This window comes from Grampus griseus (assembly GCF_964374135.1).
Source record: "Grampus griseus genome assembly, chromosome: 4".
NCBI lineage: Eukaryota > Metazoa > Chordata > Mammalia > Artiodactyla > Delphinidae > Grampus > Grampus griseus.
In genome coordinates, this window is record NC_138997.1 from 45,118,919 (window position 1) to 45,137,375 (window position 18,457).

The following is an 18,457-nucleotide window of genomic DNA, read 5'->3' on the forward strand; positions in this document are numbered from 1 at the left end:
GGGTGCTAAACTCCTCCTGAACTCATTCTTGCTTTTCAAAGGCTTTCTGCTTAGCCTCTGAGAACCTTGTCCTTCCCAACTTCAGAATTTCATTCAGAAAATGAGTTAAGAGGAAAGTCAGCTGAGTGTCACATTCAGATCTCTGACCCTCCCTCTTCCCACTAGGTTCTTGGCTCTTCAGGTCTCCAAATTTTGTCTCTTGCCTTGTAAGACTCCCAAAGCTCTGTTGGTTTCTTTGCTCATACTTTACACCTCTTGCCGTACTCACAGGATGGGCAGATGCCTGAAAGGGGAAGCTGTGCAGAGTGTTGACTCCTCTCTTATTGTTACCTCCTCTCCAGAATCTTGGCTCCTCAAGGCCCGGTTATCCTAGCAGTTCTCATGCCTTTCTGTTGCTGTTTGTTGTTAATAGCTTTTCTAGTTCTCAGCTAGAGTGTAGGTTTGCTGCTACCTACTCAGTCATAGGCAAGAGCAGTAAGGTAATTTTTTAAGAAGTGTTGAACTTAATAGTTGTGACAAGAGATGCTGTGGGAGCACAGGAAGGTACGTGGCCTGACTTATCGGGGAAAGTATCTGGTGGGGACTGACCATTGAAATATCTCTTAAAGGATAAATAATAAAGACAGGGAAAAGAGAGGGAGTGTGTTCCAACCAGAGGGAGCAGTATGAGCAAAGGAGCAGTGATGTAAGTAGCATTACAGGAACAAGGAAGAACATAAATACAAGTACTGCTGTTATGAGTTTTAAGGCAGAAAGTGATGAAAGGTGAGTGAGGCTGGAGAGGTAGGTCAAAGAGGGATTTGTATGCCATGCCTGGGGAGTCATACTTAATCTGTTCGGTAATGGTGAACCTTTTAGAGTTTAAAGCTGGGGAGGATTTGTGTTTTAATGATCAGAATAGCAGCAGTGGAATATAAAGCCCTGTGTTTTACCAGGTTGAGTCAAACCATTATAAATTCTCTGTGGGATTAGTTGTTCAACCAATTTACTGAACTCTCTTAACGCTATCTGAGAAATCCAAATAAGAGAAAACAGATCCCTTGATCAGGGAATACTATCTAGGGTAGGCAGACCTCCTTCCTTCCTCCCTCCCTCCCTCCCTCCCTCCCTCCCTGATGGGATTACTTATGCACAGAACTTAATTGTTTAAAGCTATTCTGATAATATTACTGTTCAGTGCAGGTTTTAATTGATTTGAAAAAGTGATCTTAGGATCAGTATCACTTCACTTAAGAGTGAGTCTTCTCAAACCATTATCTTCTGTGGGGTTTTTTTGGTTATTGTTAGTTTTGGCTAGTGTTGATAATACTAGCCATGCAACAATGCTTTCTTGGTTCTATTCTCAAATTTTTAATATAAGTTAAAGTCCAAAGATTGTCATGATCTCTTTCATAACTAATTGCATTGTAACTGGTTTAAGAGAATTATTTATATCTAATATTTTGTAAACTTGTTTTTTCTGGCATCACAGAGTACCAGGTATTTTTAGAGGAGGGAAAGGACAAAACTAATATTTAAGTGCCTTTTGCATTCTGTGTATTTTACATAAGTTATATCATTTAGTTATAAATATGGTATGGAAATCTCTATTTAACTGTGTTCCCTTGTGTTACACCCATACTTACAGAACATTATGTTCATCTTCTGTGGGACTGCTTACAGTTATATGTTTGTGTTATATATTTTTTTAATGTCAAACACCAGATAATCACATTACATAATATAATCTGTTATTTAGGGATTTTTTTTTCCCCTATATCTCTGACCTGAAGGTAGAATTAATGGTGTTTTTGTTCCTCATTGCTACTCTAGATCATTGTTCTTTCACCTCCCTAAAAGCGTCCCCAGTTTCGTCAGATTGTATCACCATCTGCCTTTCCCTGTATGAATTTATTTCCTTGTAATTGAATTGTTCGGATGGCTTACTTAACATTACTTTTTTTTTTTTTTGGCACTTTTAGATAAAAGCTCAACTTGGTAGAAATTTAATTTCTCTTGAATACTTAACTCTCTCCATCTAATAGTTTTGTGATTGCTTCACTTGGTTCCCAGGGACCTTTAGGGGCCCCTAGTCCAGCTCTTAAAGTAGCACCTCAAGGCTCTATGTAAGATGGAATATTGTAAAACCAATGACCATACTAAGAGCTGTCTGACCCAGGGATTAGCTGTAGGGCTGTGTCTGCTTCCTCCCACCTCTGGAGAAGCCATAGAATCCAGATAGTTTTTTTTTTTTTTTTTTTTTTTTTTAGCGGTACGCGGGTCTCTCACTTTCGTGGCCTCTCCCATTGCGGAGCACAGGCTCCGGACACGCAGGCTCAGCGGCCGTGGCTCACGGGCCCAGCCGCTCCGCGGCATGTGGGATCTTCCCAGACCGGGGCACGAACCCGTGTCCCCTGCATCGGCAGGTGGACTCTCAACAACTGCGCCACCAGGGAAGCCCCCAGATAGTATTTTGCTGCCTTTTTCAGACTCCTTTTGTAAGAGTGAGAATCCAACTCGTGGCTTTAATAGCGTAACTCCAGTTTCCTCTTGTCAAGTTGGATAATAGTCTCTGCAGGACATACAGTTCCCTGCTACTCTATATACCCCAAACCTGTCAAGCCCACAATTTCAGTCCCATGAACAAAAGAAACTTACTGTTTCTTTTTGATTCATTGAATTGTATTCACTAGTTGTCAGAATATCTGTTTCTAGCAGTCTTTTCCATCCATCTTGATTTTTATATGCAAATCTGAGGAGCTTAACAATAGGTTATTGCCTCCAGGTTGACATTGGTCCTATCCTTCAGAGTAAAGTTCACAGGTTTAAAATACTTGGTTCTTTTCCTTGCCTCACAAATGATCGCCCCATCCCCTCACCTTAAGATACAAGTTAGTTACTGTCTCCTTCAAGAGCCTTTTACTCTACCCCCACACTGGGCCAGGTGCCCTTCCAGTGTGGTCTGCTAGCACCCTGTGTATGTCTCTATTCTAATGCTTACCATATTTTATTAACATTTTCTGGTTGTTCTTCTCACCGTGAGACTTTAAATTTTAAAGTTTAAAGCGGGAGTTCATTCTTTTTTTATCCCCCCCTTGGCTGCATTGGGTCTTCGTTGCTGCGCGCGGGCTTTCTTTAGTTGTGGTGCGCGGGCTTCTCATTGCGGTGGCTTCTCTTATTGCGGAGCATGGGCTTTACGCACGCGGGCTTCAGTAGTTGCAGCACACCTGCTAAGTAGTCGCGGCACGTAGGCTCTAGAGCACAGGCTCAGTAGTTGTGGCGCACAGGCTTAGTTGCTCCGCGGCGTGTGGGATCTTCCTGGACCAGAGATTGAACCCATGTCCCCTGCATTGGCAGGCAGATTCTTAACCACCGTGCCACCAGGGAAGTCCCAGAGTTCATTCTTCATTGTATTCCCATGACCTATCATATGACTGACACTTAATGTTCATTAATATGAACTCAGTTAAATGTCTTGATTGTCAGATGTTTTCAAATTATTGTTCATAGTCTTAACACCAGCTTGGTGGTGAGATGTAAATATAAGAGGTTGTAAACCATCTTTATCTCATTTTCTTCTCAGTATTTCTTGTGCAGTATTCTAGATTCAATCTTTATTTGACAAAAGGAATTGACCAGAAGGTGAATGTATGGCAGTTAACCTTCTAAAATACCAGTTATAACTAAGTTTAGAGCTAAATATAAAAATTACATGTGTGATTAGTTGGTTTGGCCAACAGAGAAACACTTTATTTTGTTGTGTCAAAGCTGAAAACTGACAGAAAGAGGAGTTGGAATAAAATAAGAGAAACTAGCCAGTGCAATAGTAGAGATTATAATGATCATCAAAGCGCTTATTCCTTACAAACTAAAGAAAGCCAAGAGGAAGGAGAGAAGAAATTCCAACTGAAATACCTGTTTGAGGAGATACATTGTCAAGATGTACAGCCCTTCGTGCTTTAGTAGCTCTTGAGGCATCTTTCTGTGATATAGGAATTAATTTCATTAAGTTGAATGATCAGGAAAAAGGTTTAAGCTGTGGTCTCTGTACTTTCTGAGGAATGAGATAAGTATTATATTTATTTTTAAAGAGATTTCTATCCAAAATGGTTATGATGATAAATCCTGCAGTGCTTAGATTAAACCTTTACTTGTCTGGAACTCTCACTTATTGAAAATAGTCTTTCCCACTAATCACAGAATTATTTCTGTACTTTGTTGTGTTTACCTGGCAGAAGTAGTACTTACATAGATCTGTTTTATTAGTAGTAGATCAAGTATTACTAGGTTTGTTTTGTTTTTTATGGTGCTTACAAAACTGAAGAGTAAATCATTAAATACTGCTTTAAAGTGTGTACCTTTTAAAAATTAAGCCTATATCCAGCAGTTTAAAATAATATGTTGGAAGATTAAAATGCCAGTAATGTTTAGTGTTTGTGCAGTGATCTTTGTAATGATAAGTTGGTTCAGGTTAATTTCCCCTTCAATATTCTTTCATCATCTTTAAATGTGTAATTTGTCTCTTGTTCCTGATATTTTTCATTTATTCCTCTTGACTTTAGTTTTGTTTTTAATGGACTGTCATTCTGTTATCATAGTCCATTTGTGTTTCCTAAAATAGTTTAATGGCTATTTGCTGCCTTTGAAAGAAATTCAGTATATTTTCTTATTCTCAAGAATTAAGACAACTTACTTCCAAAATTACTATCAGTTGATATTAGTGTTACCTAAAATTTAAAACCTCAACTTAATTAAAGTATAGATATATAGTGAGATGACATCGTGAAAATTTTATTTAATAAATAAGAGAATATTGGATATTGATATTAAATGCTATAAGTAGTACATAAGGTTTTATCTTCATTTATCTCAAGTTTGATAGATTTTGAATAAACTTTAAAACATTTTTTAACATATAAATACATATTCCATAGCATTTGCTAACCTTTTATAAACAAGAATTACAAACATATCCTTGATGATAACTTGAAACTTCACTTGTTCACTTTATTTTTATTTTTTAATTGTTCCCTTATAGAATGTTTCTCCATCCCAGAGAGATGAAGTGATCCAGTGGCTGGCCAAACTCAAGTACCAATTCAACCTTTACCCAGAAACATTTGCTCTGGCTAGCAGTCTTTTGGACAGGTTCTTAGCTACTGTAAAGGTAAATATTTTAGAATACACTTACATACAGCTTCTTTTTTGAGGGTTTATATGCTACACCAGGGACTATTAGTAAAATATTCTACAAAGTGGGAAGGAGTGGAAAACCTTCCTAAAGATTATATATATACTTATAAGCTATTGCTTTGAGTTTTCGGAAATGTTTCTAATTATATTCTGTAGTTTTCTTTTGGCTACAAGTATTCATAATTTATACTTAACCTATGAAAGTTTTGATCTCTTGATTTTAATACAAACCATATAGCATTGGCAAAATGTTCAGTCATCTTTTTAACACACTGAGTACTAGTTGTGAACAGTGAATCAGACTAGAAAAGTGTAAGCCTATTGCATATTTTTCTCTGTCACTACTTATTTATTGAATCCCTTTTGTGTAGTTTTCTGAACAATATATAAATACCTTCTAGAGGAGTATAACAAGATGAACTGAACTGTCATAAAATAACTTCATTGTATTTTTGTTAAATGGCAGCATTTCAGGTAAGTTTTATGTTGTCCCTATTGCTATAATATATTGTTGGTTATATTATGTGAAATCAGTCAGTCATAGTAGGCCCATAACAGATTTAAAGCAGAAAGTCAGCATTTATTCAATAGCAAGGCATGAAAAGCAATTCAGTTGTTATTTGTATGCCTAGGAATATGTAGCTGCAGGAATGATGTATTCAGTGCTGAGGGTGCCGTATTCTTTGTTATTAGGTATAAAAAAATAGAAGCCAAAGAATTATGGAGTGGAAGAATTTGGATGGCCACTCAAGTTACCTTTCTATGTTTCAAACTTCTACTTTTGAGAGTAAAGCAACTTAAATTATAATGACACTAATTGCCTGAAGTCTGGGTTATCTGAGATGCCTACATTTATCTCAGCATCAAGTCCCCCTCCCTTCTCCCTAGTCCCCTACTGTAGCTAATCTCCCTTTCACAGAGAAAGATGCGTTTGAGGTTAGTGTCGTTTCTTGGGTTGTATATTTCTCAAAAATTTTAATGGACTTGTTGTAGCTTCTATCATAGAGAAGATTTTTACTGGCCTTATTATTAAACATTTTAAACAGATTTAGGGGAAGTTTCTGGAACAATTAGAGAATTTTGCCAAATAAAATATCATTTCTTTCATATTGCTTATTTAATGGGTCCTATCATGCTACTAGCATCAGATACTTAGATATGGTTAATCTATATTGAAACAATTCATCTAAAATGTATTCATAGTTTAAAGGTGCTTAAAGCAGACCATTAAAGGGCTACAACAGTGAATGGAACCTCAATCCCAGCTGTGCAGAAGAAGGTACTATGAAATTCTTTAAAAATAATAGACCTCGGGCCCTATCCCAGACATACTGAATCTGAATCTCTAGTAGGTGAGATCTGGACATCTGTATTGAAATAAACAAAAACTACATAGATGATTCTGGTATACATCCAGGATTGAGAACTACTGTTTGTTTAAAAAACACACCCCCACATATTTGCTGTTGGGATTCATTTCAGTACTAAATTTATTATTGGTGCCCTTGATTTGGGGGTTGCATTTCCTACCCAAAGTTGTTAACTGTTGGACTCTTTTCTTTGTAATGAACTCTGATTACCTCAGGGATATGGTTTTGATATGTTGTGTACATGGAGAAATAAGGGAACCTGGAAAACTGTCTTAGCAACAAGATCTGACTTCACTTTCTATATCACTTGTGTGGTGTCCATTAACCTCTGAGACTGTTTTTTCATCTGTAAAAGAAGATATATTTATGGCAGTGCTTTCTAAACAGTAATATTCTGATTAATATTAATGATTATTTAAAAACATTGATAGTATTGAACTAGCTTTATTTCTCATACGGGCAGAGAATTGGAAGATTCCTAGACAGTCTGCCACTTATACTGAGGCACAATGGTCATTAGTTGGCATGTTTATTAAGTAATTAATCAAGGCCATACTCTGGTCATCAGAAGCCTTCCCCAAGGCTTCATGGGAATGTAATATTTAGGTATAAAATAAATGTTGAAACAGGTTTTCTTTGTGTTATATAACTTATCTCTGTGTCATTCAATATAATTGGACTAAATTATCATGGTTATTTATTTGGCTGCACCGAGCAACTGCGGGATCTTAGTACCCTGACCAGGGATTGAACCCAGGCCATGACAGTGAAAGCACCAAATCCTAACCATTGGACCACCAGGGAAATCCCTGTCCTGATTATTTAAAATTGGATTCTGATGCTGGGTTGGCAAACCCTGTTCTACCAATGATGTAGAAAGTGTGCCTGCTCATTATAGGTAAGGAAAATAGGCAAATTCAAGCCCTCCTATGGGTGTCAAACCCAAGAAAGGTTTTTTCCCCACTAATGGTTCTGTATATATTTAGGAGCCTTTCATTCTTATCGTGGATCTTGAATATATAATTTTTTGGGTGAACATTTAATTAGAAAATTTCATCTGCTAGCATCCTATAATTTTTTAAAGCATGTGAAATATATTAATAGCCTTTATTTTATTTTCCCTTCTTTCTCTTTAATTCCCCTAACACCTAGTATGTTAATCTAACTGATATAACAGGCAAAGAGAATAAAACTAGCTTAAAAAATATACAAATATATTTTTAATTTGGGGAATTTTATTAAATAAAAAAATGTCTTGTAAAATCAAGCTCATCTCTGCTGGATAGAAATTAACTTTGGCTAACTAGCATTGGTTGAACTTCCAACAATGGAATGGTCTTAGTATTTCCATAGAGTATAAGGCTGAGGTTATGAAGTTAAAAGTTAGCTCTGATCTAGAAAGCAGTGGGTAGGGGGGCTTCCCTGGTGGCGCAGTGCTTGAGAATCTGCCTGCCAATGCAGGGGACACGGATTCGAGCCCTGGTCTGGGAAGACCCCACATGCCGCGGAGCAGCTGGGTCCGTGAGCTACAGTTACTGAGCCTGCGCGTCTGGAGCCGGTGCTCCGCAACAAGAGAGGCCGCGATAGTGAGAGGCCTGCGCGCTGCGATGAAGAGTGCCCCCCGCTCGCCACAACTAGAGAAAGCCCTCGCACAGAAACGAAGACCCAACACAGCCATAAATAAATTAATTTAAAAAAATGCGTAGGAATCAGATTAATTGAATTCCATAGAATTGTGTGCATACTTTTAACTCAACTTTTTGAAGAATCACTGAAGTTGCTTTTTCTCTCTTCCCCATTTTAGGCCCACCCAAAATACCTGAGTTGTATTGCAATCAGCTGTTTTTTCCTAGCTGCCAAGACTGTTGAGGAAGATGAGGTAAATATTTTCCTTTAAAGATTAGTCATGTCTCTTTTTTGAAATTATCCTTTTATTTTCTGTTTACCAAAACAAAAACTGAAAAATGAGTTTATTTTTTTCTGTCCTGTCCTCCTGCCCCATCCCCCTTTGCTTTGGATAGAGAATACCAGTACTGAAGGTGTTGGCAAGAGATAGTTTCTGTGGATGTTCTTCATCTGAAATTCTGAGGATGGAGAGAATTATTCTGGATAAGTTGAATTGGGATCTTCACACAGCCACACCATTGGATTTTCTTCACATTGTAAATATACCTGAAATCTTTTAGTTTCTTATTTGAATGTGTAGTCCTATTTCAGTAACTTGAAAAGTAGATTGCCCACTCATTTTTTTTGTTGTTGTTCTGATTTTTAGGAAAAGGAAAATTATTGCAATTAGCCAAGGAAAAATGAGAAATTGGGGTGTATGTCAAATCATTGAAGCTAAAATTGCAAACTTAGAAATTGAGTAATACCTGAGGTTACATCAGTTTCTGTATATAGCTTATCTAGACATTTGAGTAAAACTAGAATGATGTTCTTGTGATTTTTTTTTTTTTTTTAGTTCCATGCCATTGCAGTGTCAACTAGGCCTCAGTTACTTTTTAGTTTGCCCAAACTGAGCCCATCTCAACATTTGGCAGTCCTTACCAAGCAATTACTTCACTGTATGGCCTGCAGCCAACTTCTGCAATTCAAAGGATCCATGCTTGCCCTGGCCATGGTTAGTTTGGAAATGGAGAAACTCATTCCTGATTGGCTTCCTCTTACAATTGAACTGCTTCAGAAAGCACAGGTAGGTGTCAGTCTAATTAAATAGTGTTCATTTTAAATTTTTTCTCCTATTGGGATACATAGGGTTAGCAGATAGTTATAAAACTAAGAGATATTTTAATCTTGTAATGGCAACTCATTTTTAAGAGTAGAGTATAGTTTTACACACTTTAAATTTATGTGTTAGATGTCTTTTTTTCCTTTTTTAAAGCGCAGATAGTATTTTCTTGATTCTTTTCATCCCTTCTAGATTACTTAAAAAGTAAGATTCTTGATAATATATTCTCCATTAGTTTTGTATGAAGAACATTCCTAGCTATATTTGTAGGTTTCATTATAGTACTTCTGACTTACTCATTTTATAAAAGTCAAGAACATAAATTGCAAGAAGTTACTTTTTTAGACAAGCAGATAATTTATCGTTGGCTAGAGAGGGAAGTATTTGGCAAATAGAAACTATATTCCTGAAGTTCCAGGACTTTCTGAAGTCCTGGTAGTTCTCACTCTTGCTTAAGATTGGTTAATAACTTGTATCTGCAAATTGATACAAAATGTTAGCAGTCAGTTAAATTTTTTTCAACTGTCTATATAAAAAGTAAAAGTTTAGTGGAGAAAATTCTCATTCAAATGAAAAATTAGTAATGGTGCTGTATGTTAGCAGCAACTTGGAGAGAATCCTTATTGCTTCTATTCATGTCACCAAATAGAACCTACAAGCTTAGATCTGCTGCAAACCATACTCCTCGGCCAACTGAGTCCATAAAAGACTTATGAACCTACTTTCCTTTTAAATATATATGTCCCTATTTATTCTCATTTGGCAGTAGTTATTCTGATTTGTTTCATTGAGTGTTATTTAGAGCAGAGTCTGTTAAATTCTGAGCTTAAAAACATTTTGTAATATAAAAAGAACTAACTTGAGCAAAGGGCTGCAGATACTGAGCTAATAAAACTTATAATTCTATAAAAGAAAAGAGAATACTTGAATTTGGTGTTTTGTAAGATAGTTATAATTGACGATTTTATAGATATGAGCTATAAAAGTTAGCAGACCCAGACATGTAAGGTATACCAGTGCAACCTCTCAGCTGAGAATATCATGCCCTAGTTTGTGAGCAGAGAAGGGCTGAGAGTCTTTTCATAAAAAGAATGACGATGATGGTCAGATCAATATATCAACTAGAGCTCCGTTCCTCTTACATGTGTCTTGTTCCACTGTTCTTAGCGTGGCTCAGCTTGTTCTGTATCCCTGGGAAACGATGGTAGTGTAACAAAGGCTGTTTCTCCTTTATGTTCTTTTAATTGCATGTGTTAGATTAAAATAATTGAGAAGTGCTTCTTTGCATTGAAATAAATGCTATAATGAAAATAAACCCAAGGAGATAGTTACTGTTTAGTGAGAATTTTTAGAAACTAACATAAACTACCACATAAGTGAATAGTGTAGAACAGAACATTTACTTTGCCTACCTAGAGTGTTGGAAAATGAAGTTGAATATTAATCTTTTACATTAGACTGCAGAAGGAGGGGAAGGGACATAAAGAGAACATCCTACCTCCTACATTTTTCATCTTTTTATTGGAACAAAGGACATATTTCTAAACGCCTCCATGACTTGGTCTCTGTGCCTGTTTCCAATCTAGTACAGAGAAAATTTGCTATATGAAGAGTTACTGTCACAGAGAAAGGACAGGCTTCGAAGCATAAATAGTAAGAATGTAAATAGCATGTACATTCTGTAGCTTTGAGGGCTTGTTCTCTACTGAAGAACACTAGAGAATCTGCTTATTCTCTTTTATAAGTCTTCTGGTGCTAGAAGAAAGTGTTCACTGAAACTGTTTTCCCCAAGTATTATTATTATAAGCTTGGAATTTGAAGGAACCTTCTTAGAAATCATATCATTCAACTCCTTTATTTTATAGCTGCAGTCCAGGGAACCTGGGACTTTCTCAGAGACACACAGAACTTAGTAGCAAAGAAAACTAAAAAAAAAAAACAGTGCTTTTTCTGTACCACAGAAACCTTGAAGATTCTAGTCCAGTGGTTTTAAGAGTTTCCTTTAGAACTGGAACCCTTCCCTCACCCCCAACAAAATCTTGTACACACACAATCCCAAAATCCTAGTAGTAAAGTATTACTTTGTAATGTGTGTTTGGGGCACAGGCCTATCAGATGCGGTCCTATATAACATGGCCTCTTCCCTTTCATAAGCTATTTGGACATAGTTTGAAAACCACTGATCCTTTCTCTTGTATATGTATATAGTTATATTCCACAGACATTTATTGAGAAATCTATGATCAAGGCATTGGGGATACAGTGATTTTAGTCTAAAAAGTCTCTGCTTCATGTAATAGTCAAGTTATAATAAGGAAGACAATTTAAAACAAGTAAGGTCACAGAACTTCAGAGATTTTGAGACTTGGTTTTAGCAATTCTCTGAAACCCTCGTGGCCCAAATCTGAGTGGCTCCTTATTCTTTAAGACTCAGACATTTTTACCTTTTGCTAAGTTCACCTGTGTTCATGTATGAACACCAAGTCTAATATCTTTGTAATTAGACCCATGACAAGGCCATAGTAATATCAGATGTTTCTCCTGGATTTCTGGTTCTAGTTTAGAAAATTCTTGCATCAGATGGTAAGATCATGCTGGAATTACTTCTGACATGTTTCCCAGGGTCCTGGTTTGAGAGGACTGCTTAGTGGTCCATCATAGACATCTCATGCTGTGAGGGGGCCCACTATCACCAACTCTGCCTATGTTCCCTCTGGACTTCAGACGAAGTACAGTGAGTGTTCCCTGGTTTGAAAGGCAAGCTTCCTCTTGTCCCTCCCTGTCCCCTCACTCCCCAGGCCACTGCCCCCATCACCACCCCTCATCTCTTTTGCTACCTGTTGTTGCTCATCATTCTGGGATAGCTAACCCTCTCTTTCCTCTTACCCCTTCTCTCATTGCTCTGCTTCTTTGGCTATACTCATGTTCTCCTCTTTCTGATTGACGTGGTCCACCTTGATTATCTCAGGATGTTAAATCTACCCAGATTAGTGTGGTGGTCTTCCTAGACCCTACTCAGGCACTAGTCAAAGTAGATGTTTCTGCTGTGGTGTAGTTTAAAATTAGAGTATGGAGTTAAGGAAGCAGACCTTCCCCACCAGGGTCTTCTAGTTCTTCTTAAAGGTGCTTAAAATCAGACTACTTACTGCACTGCACGGTATTTTCAGTGCTTTATGCTGTCCATTGAACCTTATGGGTCCATCTGAACCAATTACATCATGCTGTTCTGATCCCCTCTTCCCATCAGTAACCTATTTGGATGTCTGCTCTGTAAACTTTCAGTGCTATTTACCTACCTCCTTGGTGAGCTATATTATAGTTCTGTTTGTTGTTGCAGGGGATGCTTTAAAATGGTTACCGTATTTGAATTTGGGGAGATAGTTAAATGTTCTCTTGACACTCTGCTATCAGAACAAGTTCATTTTAAATCTTTTTATAACAATTTCATTAGAGGACTTGTCTGGTGTCTGAAGTTGCAGCAATTCCAGTATGTGTACTTATTTTGTTTGCTCCACTGCGTCTCAATGAGGACCATATTATTTTTTTTCTTAGAACAAATTTAGGTTGTAGTAGATTAGAAGAAATTTATTTTGATGCATTATTTTAGACAAAGGACTTAACTTGGGTGGAAGTAGAGTTCATTAGATGGTATTGGTTTGCATAATCTTCATTGTCTTTCCAGCCCCGTTTTCTGCCAGTCCTCACCTATAAATAGAACTCCCTATTTACTATTTTCACAGAGGAAGTTTATAATGACATAAATAGTCTTCCTTTTACTTGAAATACATGTCCTTCTTCAGGATTCTTCTGTGATACTATGCCCAGTGACCAAGGCATTAGAATATTTGTGATATTTTTACTTTTCTAGGCCATTGAGTATCATTCATTTGTTAAAGAACAGTTCATTAAACCTAGGTATACTTATAATAATTTTTACCCTGTAGCCTTCTTTTCACTTACCAATTCCTGTCTTTTTTTCTGTTACCTCTCTTTTGTAGGCTTTTTGAAGAAGCGTGGTACCTGGCCTAGAGTACCAGTTGCCTTAAAGAACTTTGAAGCCCCATCCCTATCCTGTGTGCTTTGTTCCATTGTTTTTAAGAGAGGAAAAGAAATTCTAATACTAGTTAATAATATCTTACCTGTTTGTTAGGGTGTTATCTAGTGCCTTTCAAACTAGGGGGAAAAAATTAGTGAACAAAATAGTAGATATTAAAAATGGTCATTTTCAGGTATAGTTTCTACAGACATTTTTACCTTTGTACTGTGTGATGACTAACACCAGCCTTTCGTCTTCCTTTCCACTGACCTGGGTAACAAGTAATGAGTATATTTAGAGATAAAAATAATTTTGTCACCAAATATGTTCTTGCAGAGCATGTTATTTTCCTTTATTTTCTCTGTGGTATTGCGAAGTCACGCTGTGTGCTACAGGTTTTATAGGTATGAATAAGAATTGATTATATAAAGAATATGTAAGACTGGAAAGTGATCCCCGATAGTTAAATAGTCAGGACAGGCTTCCTGGAGGTGGCATCAGTTAGCCAGACCTGGAAGGAATACGTAATACAGTTTCAACGTGTAGAAACAGGATGAGCAAGGGTAAAGTAAGAAAGGGCAAGATTTGTGCAGAGCAGAGAGCAGACCTGTTTGGCAGGAATGTAGAGCACAAATTGGGATATGGTAGGAGGAAATAAGGCTGGGTCAGATTGTGGAGAGCCTTCTTAATACCGAGCTAAAGAGGTTAGATTATTTCCGGCAGGCACTTGGGGTGCCGCTAAAGAAATTTGAATAGGGAGAAATATATGTTGCCAGAGGAATTCTGACTAGAGCTATAATTGCAGGGAAAGTAAGGCAAAGAGCAACTAATTGGACTCTCTATCACAAGTAAGATTTTGAAGGCCTTCCAGGTACAGTCAGTGGTGCTAGAAACTTAGGGAATAAAAATGAATATGAGGGCTCCCCTGGTGGTGCAGTGGTTGAGAGTCCGCCTGCCGATGCAGGGGACACAGGTTTGTGCCCCGGTCCGGGAAGATCCCACATGCCGCGGAGCGGCTGGGCCCGTGAGCCACGGCCGCTGAGCCTGCGCGTCCGGAGCCTGTGCTCCGCAACGGGAGAGGCCACAACAGTGAGAGGCCCCCCGTACAACAACAACAACAACAAAAAAAACAAAAAAAACCATGATACAGTGCCTACCTCTTGGGATCTTGTAGTCTATAGTAGAAAAGCTTAAATGGTTAAATAGATTATTGTAATACAGTGTAGTAAGTATGATGACAGGTTGATACAAAAACAGATGACCCTGAAATTTGGGTTTGTCGGGGGGTTAAGGGGAGTCAAGGGTGGCTTCAAAAAGGACTGATACCTGAATTATCCTGAAGGATGAGAAGGAATTAGTGAAACTCCCAGATTAAAAACATTAGCAAGAACGTTTTTTCTTATTGTTGTCAATTCTGCTGTTTTCTACAAAAATATAACTTGTCAAAGGTTCCCATTTACTGTTTTAAAAACAAAATAATACTTAAGTTGTTCAAAATTCTTAGTCAGCCTTTCCCCATCCCTTATTTAAATTTTTTCTTGCCTCTGTCTGCTTCTTTAAATGCTTAATGGATTTTATGTTTATCTGTACCTTGGTCTTCACTAAGGAGGTTGGAAGAGAAAAGGAGGGTAGGGTGAAAGGCCTTCTAGACAGGGGAGATAGCCTGAACAGCATATGTTGGAATATATAGCAGTGAACAAAAGAGAATAATTTCAGCTTTCATGAAGATGTACAGCATACAATTGCAAATAAAGAATTCAAGTTCCAAAGAAGTTTATAATACAAATACAGATTTGGACACAATTTCTAAAAATGATAGGTAGGCTGGAGGAGTAGACGAGTTTGAGGTAAAAGATGTGGGGAGAGAAATCTTGGGGGGCAGAGGGCACGGGGAGAAAAAGTGGCCAGCAAAGACGACAGACAGCCTATATTAATTATCAACTTTGTGTTTTCTTTCCCCCGGGCTCAGATGGATAGCTCCCAGTTGATCCACTGTCGGGAGCTTGTGGCACATCACCTTTCTACTCTGCAGTCTTCCCTGCCTCTAAATTCCGTTTATGTCTACCGTCCCCTCAAGCACACCCTGGTGACCTGTGACAAAGGAGTGTTCAGATTACATCCCTCCTCTGCCGCAGGCCCAGATTTCTCCAAGGACAACAGCAAACCAGAAGTGCCAGTCAGAGGTACAGCAGCCTTCTACCATCATCTCCCAGCTGCCAGTGGGTGCAAGCATACCTCTGCTAAACGCAAAGTAGAGGAAATGGAAGTGGACGACTTCTATGATGGGATCAAACGGCTCTATAATGAAGATAATGCTTCAGAAAATGTGGGTTCTGTGTGTGGCACTGATTTATCAAGGCAAGAGGGACATACTTCCCCTTGTCCACCTTTGCAGCCTGTTTCTGTCATGTAGCTCCAGGTGTTACCTTCAAGCGCAAACTAAGGTAGACTACTGTGGGAATGGGAACATGGAAAACAGGATAGGCTGTATAAAGGTATATACCTTACCAGGCTGATTCGAAATGAGCCAGAAAAAAAAAAAAACCTGTTGACTTGTATGGCTAATTATAATTCAACATTATTTAAGCACTTAAAGACCAAAAAAAGTGTAAAATTCAAGATCAAAAAATTTTTAAGTAAAAAATTTCTTTGTAGTGTTTGTCAGTTCCACCCTTTTCTCTGCTAAAATGTAATGTAGATTACCCTGTGTCAGAAATTCACGTTCAGTGTTTTTTTCTTTTTTAAAGTTCCAGAATTCCTAGCTAGCAAACCTTGTCCCAGAATCCTGATTTAATTTTCCTCTTGCTTTTGCTTGCTGCTTCTTTGAATACTAAATGAATTTTATGCATGTTGACCTATAGCCTGACTTCCACTGATGAGGAAACCCTGAAAATTTATTTTTAGCAATTTAGTGAACAAATTATTTCAGTGACAGCCATGTTTATAATCCATGATTCAAATTCAGCTTAATCTGAAAAAGGTACTTCAAAATTGCCTGTGAATCAGAGTTGGTAACAGAAAAAGGACTCCCATTACCATGTTGATTTTTGTTTGTCTCCTTTCAATTTCTAGAGTTTGGAAACAAAATATTTTCATTTTTATCTTAAATTGAAGCTTAAAAGTGGCATGTGATTAGGACACTCTTAAGATTTGTTGGAAGCATTTTTGACATTTGTATAATAGAATTTGTGATAAAGTTAATATATCCAGGTGCTCACCAAAGAAACATGTAACAACTAAAATTAGATTTAAAAAAAACTGTTCAGTTCACTCATTTATAATCAGTAGGAGAGACGACTGTCTAGATGTTGGGGCAGCTCTATGATTTGGATCTGTAACATGTAATAACTGAATTCAGTACCCTAGTTTTATGTTAAGCTATTAGGATTTACTTGATAAAAGTTAATCCCCCTGCCTCCCCAGCCTACCTGTATTCTCTTCATGACTTCTGGGTCCTGAGCTCCCTGTGCAGCCTGAAGAAGGTACTGCAGTCAGAACCATGTACTGATTGATTGGTAGCAATAAAAGTTGTCCTTAACCTTTTTATCTCTTTTTTTCCTGCTTGTGAAGAAGTGCAAGTTCTTGATTAGCTAGGCACTGCTATTTCAACTACGGAAGATGATAAAAATCCTAATATGCTTGCAGAAAATAAAACATGAAGAAAGGGGGGATTTAAATGTGACTGAGTTTAGGTTTTGACATGGTGGACTGTGACCTTCCAAACAGTAAATTCTTAGCTTAAGGAACTGTGAGGGCAGACACAGACCCATATCTAGATAACCTGTCACTTTTAAGCCACTGATTTTGTTCTGGTTTAGCAGAGCAAGAGTATTCTCCGGTCAGCATTTGACTTTTAAATTCTTTTATGGTAGGGCTGGCTACCTGCTGTAGTCCAGTCAAGGGGGAAAGTTACGTGTAAGTAAGTACAGGGAGTAAGAAGGAATATAGAAGAATGAACTATTTTTGGGGTGAAGACAGCATGAGGCTGGCTTTGCAGATACACATAAAAAAAAAAAATCCCACTTATCCTAATCTTCATCTGGTTCTGTTTCTTAATTCTCCTGAATTGTGGGAGCTCCAGGAAGTCCACGACTACAAATGTTCATCATTAAAATAAATGCTACGTAACCCCCTGCCCACTTCCACTTAACAAATGAGGAACATTTTTGTTATGTAGAAAGCTAGGGATAAAGTTGAGTCTAGAATCAGAATATTTCATTTGTGGTCCAGTTGCTACATACAGATGGTACAGAAGTTAGAAATAATATTTTAATTTCTTGATCTTGAGGCTTTCTAATCAAAAATGGATGGTAAGTCCATTTGGAAAAAAGTATTTTCATGGGAAACTGAATTGGAATGGTTGGGCTGCTGCTAGGTCTCATGCCTCAAAGCTTATTTAACCAGTTACATCTCCCTGCCACTGTCCCAGAGACCTGCGCTACCATGAGCTCTTGGAGAACTTTGGCTCTCTGGGGCCTGAACTCACGGACTGAGACAGAAAAAAGCAGAACATTCTTGAACAGTGTGGAACTTTTCATTAAGAATGTTCCTACTGTTAAATTAGATCCTGTTTTATCAGAAACTATTCTCATTAGCCTGTCCCAAGATACCTGTCTTAAATCTTGGCATCACACCACAATTACTCTCTTCCAAGATTTGGAAACTCGAGCTTTATGGATCACGATTGCCTGGTGCCTCCTGGTGGTGAGAAAACCTGTTATTCCACAAAGGCTCTGCAAAGGCAAGGGAATAAACATGATGGGAGAAATTAGTTCTTCTCTAATCCTCCATTCAACAGAAGTGAAAGTGCATGCTCTAGCTCTTGAAGCTCTTACTAGGAGTAGCCGAACAATTACTTGTCTTTCAGGGTTGAAGTTCGTTACCTGTGGAGAACTGAATTTTCTGCAGATGATGTCTTACATTAGTGTGGAGGGGAGGGCTGGGAAAGGAGAGTGCTCTCAAATGCCACTTAAAAAGACTGATACAACTGATTTGTCAGAAATGTTCCTGACACCATGCCTTCGGCTCTGAAAGAAGCTGTAGCGTAGCTCCTCACTTGGCCAAGCTGATGAGAATCGGAGCCTACAGTCCTGCCATTGAGGGAGTTAAGACATTGGCGTCTGCCCCCGAAGAAGTATTCTTTCTTTTCTC

The 18,457-nt window shown here is 37.9% G+C and overlaps 1 protein-coding gene across 1 annotated transcript in view; it reads left to right on the plus strand.

The window, feature by feature from the left end:
- The window catches only part of CCNI (cyclin I), a 32,328-nt gene extending 15,480 nt beyond the window's left edge, over window positions 1-16,848 (plus strand). Inside the window, 5 exon segments of the mRNA XM_082652789.1 lie at window positions 5,018-5,146; window positions 8,347-8,421; window positions 8,564-8,704; window positions 9,004-9,234; window positions 15,276-16,848. Of these exon segments, the coding sequence (XP_082508915.1) occupies window positions 5,018-5,146; window positions 8,347-8,421; window positions 8,564-8,704; window positions 9,004-9,234; window positions 15,276-15,719 (1,020 nt within the window). The 3' untranslated portion in view covers window positions 15,720-16,848.
- The last annotated feature ends 1,609 nt before the right edge of the window (window positions 16,849-18,457 follow it).